This window comes from Mytilus edulis, chromosome 1 (assembly GCF_963676685.1).
Source record: "Mytilus edulis chromosome 1, xbMytEdul2.2, whole genome shotgun sequence".
In the NCBI taxonomy this organism is placed as follows: domain Eukaryota; kingdom Metazoa; phylum Mollusca; class Bivalvia; order Mytilida; family Mytilidae; genus Mytilus; species Mytilus edulis.
The window spans coordinates 106,863,577-106,875,734 of NC_092344.1; the positions used below are offsets into that span (position 1 = coordinate 106,863,577).

General features: G+C 31.5%; 1 protein-coding gene across 1 annotated transcript in view; it reads left to right on the plus strand.

The window, feature by feature from the left end:
* Positions 1-9,167: 9,167 nt before the first annotated feature.
* Positions 9,168-12,158, plus strand: part of LOC139517233 (orexin receptor type 2-like) — a 39,626-nt gene continuing 36,635 nt past the window's right edge. Inside the window, exon 1 of the mRNA XM_071308027.1 lies at positions 9,168-10,230. Coding sequence (XP_071164128.1) covers positions 9,850-10,230 — 381 coding nt within the window. The 5' untranslated portion in view covers positions 9,168-9,849. The remainder of the gene's footprint in view (positions 10,231-12,158) is intronic.

Below are 12,158 nucleotides of genomic sequence, written 5' to 3' on the forward strand. Positions count from 1 at the left end.
TAAAGAAAATTTCTTTCATCTTTATATCCAAGGTAAACGCTTCCCAGATATTTGAATAAAACGTATTAAATTCAAATCATCATGACAGACGTTATCTCTGAATATTACCCTCAAATCGCTAATTGATATTTGTTTTTATCACGCACATGTTTTTATTTGTTATAATTATCATTCCATCATCTCCTGCATGCGAAGTATATATCTCCCAGTTGATATGGTATACCAGAGTTTGTTTTTCCTTTATCATGATGTCCTTGATAGGGTGCTGCTGCTTACAATGAAGCTATATAACCAAGGATTTTTTGTTGAAGTCTTCCATTAGAAAATTTTACGGAAGTCATCACGACATGGTTAATCGCTATGTCACATTTCTGTGTGTACTCATATGAAGTAGAAATCATTCAGAACCTTCTAAAAGACTTTAAGAAAAAAAGCAACCTGCGAAATTCGTTAATTTTACTTTACAATATATTGACGATATCCAATGACTGAATAACCGATATTTCAGTCAGTTCTTACATCTCATATATACTAATGAACTTTAAATGAATGATACTATTGATACTAGAAGGACTGCTTCATACCTTGATCTTCCCCCAATATTGACACAGATGGACGACTGTATACTAAAATCTATGACAAACGGGATGATGTCAACCTCCGAATTATAAATTTCCCATTTCTCGGCAGTAACATACCCTCTGCCCCATTGTGTGGTGTTTACCTATCTCAGATGATACACTATGATCGTGGATGTTTACACTATACAGACTTCATACACAGGATTGTGCTCCTTACGCAGAAACTACCCAAACACAGTTAGGAGGATAAAAGAATCAACATGTTACCATCACGAATTGGTTGATCTATACCACCTGTCTGTGTCTGTACTAACTATCAACATTTTTACCACGTCTTAGAATGTGGTTCACAATCTACGTCGTCTAGTCTGGTAAGTACCGAATATGACTGTTTTTCGAGTGTGATTTCGCATTGCTATACGACGTGTTTCGGTAGTTGTGGATCCAACATTCATATATTTAATGTTTTCTTTTGTAAGACTGGTTAGACATTGTGTTATGTCTTATCGTTTGTGGTTTAAGACCTATTATATTTTCGATATTTATATTAAACTTAAGATTGTTAATCAGGTATTTCATTTATAAGATTTTTAGTTTAAAGCAACTATATGCTTAGAATACTGTGTTTATACACAGTTTTGATTTACAAGAAATATCGACATAGTAAGAAAATACAAAATATAACACCATAACAAGAGCAATTCTATTTTAATATGCTTATTATTGTTAGAAAATACACCATTGCAAACTCAATCTAAATCTTTTTATATTATATTTCTAAAAATTTAACTGTTTTAATATAATCGTCACAAAACTACGTCACCTTTTGTGGCGTTGATACTTTCGGGTGACGCATAATTCATCATTCTATTGGGGTGTACACGTGTATTGTCGTAAGTTCATGGGGGTGTCCATTGTTATTCGGTGGTGAACATGTTATAATGTACTATAATATTATTTATGTTATGTCTCTGTCTTGAGTGTTATTGCGTTTATTTGTTCTGTTTTCCTGTCACGTAATATTGTCATTTAAGCGGTATTTTAACATTGCCATACAAGCAGGATCCTAAAACCCAAGCATTTATTCTTAAAATGTCCTGTGCCAATTCAGGAATATGGCAGTTGTTATCACATAGTTCGTTTCTATGTATTTTGGCTTTGTTTTTTTTGTCGCAGTTCAGTGCTTCTGTTGTTTCTTTGTTTCCCTCTCATAGTTGATGGGGTTTCCTCGGTTTTAGTTTGTGACCTGGAATCTAAAAAAAATAAGTTTTAATATCGTATCATCATAGACCAATTCAGGAATGACCACGTTTATATTATATTTCAATTTATCGTTGTTATCCAAAATTTGATAAATTGCTATTTTAAAATATATATAGATATGATTGACATTACAAAAATTTCTATGAAACACTAAAGGACAGAGATGAAAACAACCACAGGTAACTGGGCAGCCTATAACAATGAACAAAACTTATACTGTATAAAATGTACTAAAAAGGCTATAATAACACGATTAAAGCTAGCACTATTCATTGAAAGACATTTGTAAATCAATGTATATAAAGAACTATTAAGTTTACATAGACCGTGTATTAATTAAAGAATTTTATAAGCAACATCGACAGAAAATTAGAATGTGCTTTCTCATTTGTCTAAAATATTTTAAAGATTTATATGTTTACTTCAAAACCCTGCCTTATACATCATTGTCGACATTTCACTAGATATAGCCCAGAAGAAAATTAAAAGCATACATATGCATAGTTCAAGTAAAAATATTTTTCTATTGGTTTTGTGTTGTTGTTTTAGAAGAAGGTTTTATATGGGTTGCAACAATTATAATTGCACTCTTTTTGCACTGAAATGAATTTTGTTTAGTTGTTCAGAGGGGGGCCGTTAGTTGTTAGTTGATAGAAAAGAGAAATGGGTATTTAAGACCTTAGGAAGATATGACTTTTCTGTTTTGATGGTCTGCTGATTGATAGTTTCTTTACCCACTGTCAAAATTATGCAATAGAAATCAAATGCAATAAACTAGGAGCACTAGAAGCCATCTGCACATTAATGGCATGACGTATAACTCCTTCTTTGCCTTAGAAGACTTCAAAAGCAATCAAGTCATAAAATAAAATAACAGCTTTGGAATGTAATTAAAAACCAAATAATTTCTTAGTGATCCTTAGTGTGTCACGGATATCCATTTACTAAGAGGCAATGTGGATGTTGATCTCTTAAATGATTTGAAATGTAAAAGTTACGGAAGACACTAGAAAGATTATGGATTATTCTGTATACCTGTAGTCTTTAATTCAAATGTCGATAAAAACTTTTATTTTTAGTCATAATTCAAGTTTCTAAATCTTAGGTTTGAATAAAATATTACTAGGTTTTCTGCCTCTCGTATAGCTTGATACATATGCAACAGATATTGTACTGATGCTGTGGAATTTTTGCTTTATTGCAAACTAAACTTCATTATGAACTTAACGAAAGTATAACTTCAATAATGTAGTGGAATAAAATTTGATAAATATCCTGACTGAAATAACTTTAATGTGGTTATTGTTGTAAATTCATTCGTGATTTCAGCCTGATTAAATCTGTTACAAATAAATCAGTTTGCATTAATTTAATCCAAAGGTGGATTTTATGTCAATTAAGACAGATTTCATCTATATCAGTTGGTAATATATGTGATAACTTAAAACATCTAACGCTCTCTGTTATGGTTGGAGTTGTTTGCTAGTGAACCCAAGTTACCATTAAATAATGACATAAAATTTGTATGGGCAGAACTTTATTTGCTAAGACAAGTTTTGAATGACGTCGATACCATTTTTATATTTAAAAAGATAGAAGAAGTTGACATAGCCCATCAAAATATTAAGGCCGATGTTAATTTTTGTGAACCTTCTTCTCAGGTCGTTTGGTCTAGGAAATGCTTATTTCAGATGAAAGGCCTCAATGGGGAACATTTTGTGATTATTTATTTTGATAGAATAAATAGCTACAATATCAATAATAATAATAAATGAAAAATTGGACTTGCAATTAGAATTACAAATCACTTAAAATTTAGTAGGCAAATTAGTTTTTTTTACCTTAATTTGTTTTAGAAAACCGACAAAAGGAAAATTACATTTACTCTTCTTCGTTATAAGAAATAAGACATCAAAGTGATAAGAAATAAGACATTAAAGTTATAATTAAATAAAACATCAAATCTAAATATTTTTTTAATGTCTCAAGTTTTTATATAAAAAGATTTGATGGATCAATACCCTCCTCTTTTTTGAAAGATGTTCTCTTAAAATACATATTTGACGTTATAGAGATTGTCATACTTTTCCCTTTAAATACATTGTTACACAAAAAGAGGGGCGCAATATACCAGAGGGATAGTCTAACTCATCGATCGAAAATAAACTGACAACGCCATAGCTAAAAATGAAAAAAACAAACAGACAAATAATAGTACACATACAACAAAGAAAAACAAAGACTAAGCAACACAAAACAAAACTATGGGTGATCTCAGGTGCTACGGAAAGGAAAGCATATCCTGCTCTACATGTGGCACTCGTTGTGTTGCTTATGTGACTACAAAACCGGTAAATAGTCTAATTAGGTAGGTCACATTCATGAAACGGGAAGGGGATTATAGTTCCGACGTAAAGAACATATCCGATATCATCTGTGAAACGGTTATTCCATAACGGTCAACCAACTCACGATGGCGCCCGTAAAATTTACGAAAGGATGATTTCAACCTCACCTTTTGGAACTGTTGGTTTAATAGCTTTCTTATGTTAACAGCAACCCTCTATCAAGGAAATCATGAAAGGAAATACAAGCACGGGAATATCGTATTAAGTAGGAGATATACATTCTGTATGTAGGCGCTGCTGGAATGTTGCTACTTAGAAATAGAAAGTTTACAATTTGGAAGCTAGAGTCATCTCTTTTGTCGTAGCATTTTATTTTTATCAACCCTCATGATCAATTTATAGATGTAAGTCAATATATGAGGCCGACTTGACTGTATCTGTTGTATCCTTTTTCACTAGCCCGATGGGATAGATGCGTTCAACATAGTCACCAAATATTGATGTATTTAGTGAATAGTAAATTAACGATTTGAAACAGAGCTAAAATGTTATGGTCTTTATCATCCATAGTAGAATACCGGTGTTCAAAAGTTATAAATCGATCGAGAGAAAACAAATCCGGGTTACAAACTCAACCCGGGGGAACATATCAAAAATATGAGGACAACCATACGGCCGATCAGAAAAAAAACAATACCTCGGCTATAAATACCTCGACATGAAAAATATAAAACAATTCAATTGCGAAATATACGGTATAACTTATAACAAAACAATTTACGAAAAACAAATATGACAGACATGAACCAACGACAATCACTGAACTACAGGCTCCCGTATTTAGACAGACACATAAAGGATGTGGCGGCGTCAAACATGTTTATGAGCGTTCTACCCTTCCCGAACCTAGGACAGTAGTGTAACAGTACAATACAAGAACAAACTATATACTATAATGAGTTTTGCTCATTGTTGAAGGCCGTACGGTGACCTATAGTTGTTAATGTCTGAGTCATTTTGGTCTTTTGTGGATAGTTGTCTCATTGGCAATCATACCACATCTTCTTTTTTTTTTATATATATAAGAATCCGTTAAAAAAGGCGTAACTCATCAAATCGATGCCATAAAAACATAAAAAAAAAACCACCAAAGACTGGTAATTATTCACCACACATCCTTCACATCAAAAACAGTTCTGAGAGTACTCGCAGTTACTGACAGCTAGTTTATAGCTTATAACATAAGAACTAATTGATCTAAGACAAAATATCAATCAGTACACATCCAACATCCAATGGAGTTAGTGTAGACACATCGTTAACAGTCAGAGAAAAACGAGAACTTGTGCAATGAAAAGATATAGGAATCAACATACAATGAATTTTAGTATGGTTCCCTTTTCTGTAAAAATGTTAAACCAGACTACTAGATTTGGTTGATAGAGAAAAGGAAGACTGACCACTATCGTTATGATAATGAGGTTCAAATAGCTAAGGAGGTTACCGTTGCTTGTCCGTAAACAATGTGTCCGAAATATGCGAATTTATCAGGTGTCATTTTGATTTAAAATTGAATTTTATAACTGTATCAAACCATTACCGCTTTGTTTTCAACATTTTCAGGAGTTCAATCCTAACGAAACGGTATAGTGATTTAAAAAGTAAAAAATGATGGATTAAACCTGTTATACAGTTAGCTAAACCTCTGACTCGTATATCAGTCGCATAAAATTCCTTTACTATTGATACTGATGTGTGAACAAAACAAACATGTGAAAATGTCAAAAATTGAGGTACAGAAGTCATTATTGTGTTATAATCTTAATTACTACAAAAAATTTTTTTTTATCAAAGACAAACAAAAAGGCATATAGACATAGCGAAACGAAAGACAAGAATACAAAAATTAGAATAGCACAATAACACAATGGCGGAATGCTTTTAGGTTTATGGTTTTCAACCGCTGGTGTAAAATATTTTCTACTCGGATACATTTGTGTGATAAAAAACCAATTAAAGGAATATATATATATATATAAAAAGTAAAAACACAAAAATAATTTAAAGTATAGCTCAAGGTTGTATCACGATGCATATATGAAAGCATCTTAGCACTAATAACATTAACGGTACCAATTTTCCTGCACCAGATGCGCATTTCGACAAATACACGTCTTCAGTGATGCTCGTGGCCAAAAAAATTGAAATCCAAAGCTTATATAAAAGGTGATGAGCTATAATCCAAAAGGTCCAAAAAGAATAGCCAAATCCGTGAAAGGGATTAGAGCTTTGCATGAGGGAGATACATTCCTTAATTTATAATAATTTCTAACATTTTGTAACAGCAAACTTTAATAACACAAAAAAAAATCCGTATTTTCCTGCCAGTACCGAAGTACTGGCTACTGGGCTAGTGATATCCTCGGGGACTAACAGTCCACCAGTAAATCATCATTTCCATTTACCAAAAAAAAAAAGTCTATATGAGTTTGGAAAAATCATCACAGCAAGAAACTACTATTGTGCTTTTTACAATCATATTGAATAAAAATTTAGTCAAAATATCAAGTGGTTTGAATGCCGAAATAAATATCATGGACAAAAAAGTAATAAAGAACAAAAACTAAATGTAAATGCATACAATGTGTCAAGTATTTTATGTCCCATTTCAAGTCAAGATACTTCGAACTTCCATCTTAGGCGATAGGGTTATACATATATTACCTTTTTAGTTTGTCCGCTTGTGTAAATTATTTCAGCATCATTCTGTACATTCTTGTAGTTAATACCCACCTTAAAAAATCCTTGCAAAGACTTTTGATTACAATTTCGGTTGTATTGATAATATGTTTACCACATATTTGCCAGCTGCAACCTTTGTATTGGCCAATCATATTGCGTCTACATTTCTTAATTATGTAAAGCTCGTTTATGTTCATATTTTATATGGTAAATTAACAGGGCTTTGTTCCTGACGAAAACAAATGCCACAACAGAAGATTATTTAAATCTTGTAAAATTAAAAGCTCTATCTTTTTATCCTGATTATACGCGATTTAAGTCATTACAAAATAGATAATTTTTTGGAAGGAAGAACCAATTAGTTTGGAAACATTCTTAAAGGAACAGGGTATATATTCAAACATTGTTTATGATTTTCTAAGTCGTGTTAAGGTGGTACCTAACACTACAGGGAGTAACTCTGTAAAATCAGCTAAACGTTTTAATTACGTTGTGTTGTAAAGGGAATATTAAGCTTCTCAATGATCAAAATTGGTGTTTGTCATATTGCTATATAACCAGTGTAATTTTTCTGACAAAACGGTTGGTTCAAATTATTTGAAATTTATGTATTTTTGTCAATATATACTTTGTCAAAATTTTATGAAATTTATACGAGCCAAATTAATTTTAGTGAAAGTGTTGGGTACCACCTGAAGTGTGCGTTTTCTTCGAAATTCTGATATTACTCAATAAATATATCATTGCTTTTATAAAAAAAAAAAAAATTTAAAACCGTAGATAATATCAAAGACAATATGTTACGTTGAATTCAAAACACATTAAATGTCCTTTAACTCACACTCTGCATGTACTTAACCCTTGCAAATACTCTTTGATTGTTCATTCGGTAGCTTGTAAGTTACAACGCTTAATGTATTTCCCTATCTGAAAGCCTCTTTTCCCAGTGGCACTTCAAATTGCATTTCAATCATCCAAATCGGACTCTTACTTAATGTGCTTTGTCTAAATGCCGTCTTCTTTAAACTTTGTAAACATATTTGCTAGTTTTGTGTTACAGCAGATTTCAGTCAGTATGTAGCTAATGGTAATATCTTTGGTTAGCTTGCTTGTTAGGTGAACCGTGAAGTCATTGTTAGGTAAGGTAAACTTCCCTCCTTTAACAGTAGACTAGCCCAACAGATAAAAAATCTATCTCTCTGTAGGACTAAGCTACTTTAAAAGGAGGGTAGGATACCTTACCTAACAATGACTTCACGGTTCAGCTAACAAGCAAGCTAACCAAAGATATTACCATTAGCTACATACTGACTGAAATCTGCTGTAATTAAGATTATAACTCAATTTTGACTGCTGTACCCCTATTTTTGACATTTTAACCTATTATGTATGTTTGTTTTGTTCACACATCTTTGTCAACATTATATAATATTATTAGTTATAAAACTAGATTTAATCCACCATGATATACACAAGAAAATGCCAAGGAATTTGACAGTTATTGTTTTATATATTTTAGCTTCTGATTTTTGCCATTTGCTTTGATACTTTTCATTTAAAATTACCCTCGGAGTTTGTAATTTTACGTTTTACTGGACCTATTTGTTGTATCAAATGTTAATTCCGTTGAGTCCTGAGCATGCATAAAATATTTTTCACTGGCCATTTAGAAAACAGCAACAACAATAAATCGTGTATTTCTATGATACCGTATTTCAACGATTAAAAAGTATATTAACAATGAAATTATGAAAAAAATGACACATTAGAATAATAAATTCGAATCGAATTGTTTGACCGGTGTAAATCATTTGTTGTATTTTTATGATCAGCAATTGAGTACATATCAAACACAATCGAATGATAAATATCTTTCATAGTATTAAAATAGATATAGTTTTTGTCGTCGAACAACGGAGAAATCACAAAAATGCAGAAAAAAATAAAAACAAATAAATTTCATTCGTTTGTTTCTGGACTAAACTTATTCAGGTACGCTTTAATAAGCATTTGTCACGCTTATCTACGTCAAAGTTGAGTCCCAATTAAAGTAGCTGTACTAAGGGATATACATGTACTTATGTTTTCGTCTTTGACCGACAACTTTGAAATGGACTTTGTATTTGTTTGTTATGTAGATTGATGACACAATTATCCCCGTATTTATGATTCTAAGATATCACATGACAACGTAATACGTTATATATAATTCATTGCAGTAGATTGAAAACTGTTTTAACCTAACCATTCGTAATAGCAATAGTTTCATACTTAATAATAGGTTTCTTGATAATGAATAAAATCTTCTATAAATATTTAAATATTGGTCTTGTACGTACAGTTTCGTCAATCTAGTAGACAAACTCACAGCTGCAAATCTGACAAATGACAATTAATTTAAATGAACTTTAGAATTAAAGGAATGTTATGAGCGAATATTATAGTCATGGACCGTTGTGTCAAAGAGAGATTTTATTGCCTATAAAGCTAATGGAATTCCGTGTAATTATCAATAACAATTAAAAATCGTCATCTCTTTGTAGTCATAATGCAAACTGCTATTTAACTTCCGCATCGAACAGTGAGCATGTTAATTGCACAACAGAAGAAATCATCATTGACTAGATTTATTCTTTAGTGTAAACGATTTTGCGTCTTTGTAGAGAACCGGAAAAGTAATAAGCCGTCATCGCATGGAATTAACAGTTTCTAATTTTCAATTATCAGTGTTTTTAAATGTCAGTGCTTGAAGAGCACATCCAACAGAAGACATATGAGCATAAAAAGTATAAGTTTAGTCTGTAGGAATTCAAATGATAGTTTGCAGAACTTGTATAGGATTCAACATAACTAAACTCAAACCGAAAATCATATAATTTAATTCACTGAATCTGAGACTCTTTTCGACAAAAACTATGCTGGATTTTAATGGAACAAATGCGAATATTACTAGAAACAATACAACCTGTTTTGATATATTGGATGACGGTGAATGTAAAAATGAAGATGATGTCCGTACATATTTGGCAACTTATATAACTCCTGAATGGTATGAATGGATTGTTATAACGGTTTACATATTAACATTCATCATCGGAATGACTGGAAATGTTTTGGTATGTTTTGCAGTGTGGAGAAATCATCAAATGCGGACTGTAACTAATATGTTCATAGTCAACCTTTCCGTCGCCGATTTGGGTATTATACTGATATGCTTACCTCCAACGTTACTTGTTGACGTAACTGAAACCTGGTTTATGGGTCTGGTTATTTGCAAACTGGTGTACTTTTTAATGGTAAGTTGCAATAGTTTTTTTTTAATCAGTTTTCTTTGCAGTATTAATCCAATCCATTTTAAGTACACATATGGTATATCAAGTTTTTAGACATTCAATATTTAGTTAAACAATATTTTGCAATTTCTGATATATACTTTCTTATCTTTCAGTCAAACAGCATCTTTTATTAACAAACAAACATTTATAAGAAAGAAACAAAATGTTCATCTTTTTATATTGAATCTTAAAGATCAGTGTAAAATGTAAAGTGATTAATTATCAGACTGTCTCTTAGCCTCTATGTAAAACATGCCTGTTTTTATAGTCACCGAAGTTTCACAAATACCACGGGTTTGAAAGGACAATTTTATATGAACACAAAGTACTCGTAATATATCAAATCATAAAATGAAATTCGGTTTCTAAAATTTGCGAGAGTATGTCAAAGGGTTGGTTATAGTAGTATAAGTTTTATTTCATTTTTTGTTTTGAGTTCTACTTTTATGAGGGCGAATAAGAAGAATAAGTCGTTTGCTTGAAGCCGGAATAATGTGGCTTTAAAGTGACTTTAAAGTTTTCATGCAAAGGTTTTACTTTGTAAGCTAAAACGCAAAAAATTTAACTTTTTCAAATTTTCTATTAATTCTTAACAATCTTCTTAAAATAGTACACTTATAATGCATTAAAACATCCTACGTATGAGCAAATACTAACAAATAGATATTCACTGTGTTAATTACAAAATATATATTATATTCAAGAGTGTAGGTAATTGATCCTCAGTTTTTCAAGTATCCTTAGCCATGTATATAACAACGCTATTGATAAGATATATATGTTAACAATAAAGTTTTGAAGAGTCACTAAGCATACTTAGTGCAACAAATGGAAACGATTTACAAACAATGTCGTAAGAAAGTTAAAAAAATACATATTATTGTGGATTCATTTATTTTCGTGGGTACCAATTTTCATGGATTGAAGAAATTTTGGATTTTCGTGGACATTGTTTTCGTTGTTTTACAATGGTCTGCATACAAGCCTATAGAAAACTAGTTCTTCGTTGAACATTTGAATTCGTGGTTCATTAGTAAGCACGAAATCCACAACACTTGGTATCCCACAAATAATAATGAATCCACAGTATACCAAAATATTGTCATGATTAGTTCAACGATGAAGTAAAAGACTCACAACAACAAAATAGATAAGAGCGGCCCAAAGTATTGCCATGCTAAATTCCACGATTACTAAAAATTAAAATCACAATAATACTGACCGCCAGGGAAAATATAAAACCGAATGTCCCTAATTAAATGCCAAAATCAAAATCTCAATTACATCAAACGAATGGATAACAATTGTCAAATTCGTGACTTGGTACAGGCATTTTCTTATATAGAAAATGGTGGATTGAACCTGGTTATATAGCTAACTAAACCTCTCACTTGTATGACAATCGCATCAAATTCCAATATATTGACGACGATGCATGAACAAAACAAACAGACGTAAACGGTAAAAAATAAAAAAAATAGGGGTACATCAGTCAACATTGTGTTATAATCTTAATCTTAAAAACATACAAGTATGTAACAAAGCAGCACAAAAAGGCATATATCAAATTTAACAACATTCATTATCTATGTTAAATCCACCCATATAGGATTGAAAGATTTTAAGTAATGGGACCGAATCCTTACCCTGACACGGTCATGTAATAGTTAACTCTGATGTAGAATCGCGCGTTAGACTTTCATCAGTTGATAAGCATGTGGACATCACACAGGTAGAAATAAAATAATTTTAATTTTCAAAGTATAAACAGAATATATACCAAAAGATTGATAGCAAACAATAAGAACATAGCGGTCGAAAGATTTGTCATATGTTAAACAATTAACTAAAAGGCTGACAGCAAACAAAAGTTTAGAGCGGCCAAAAGA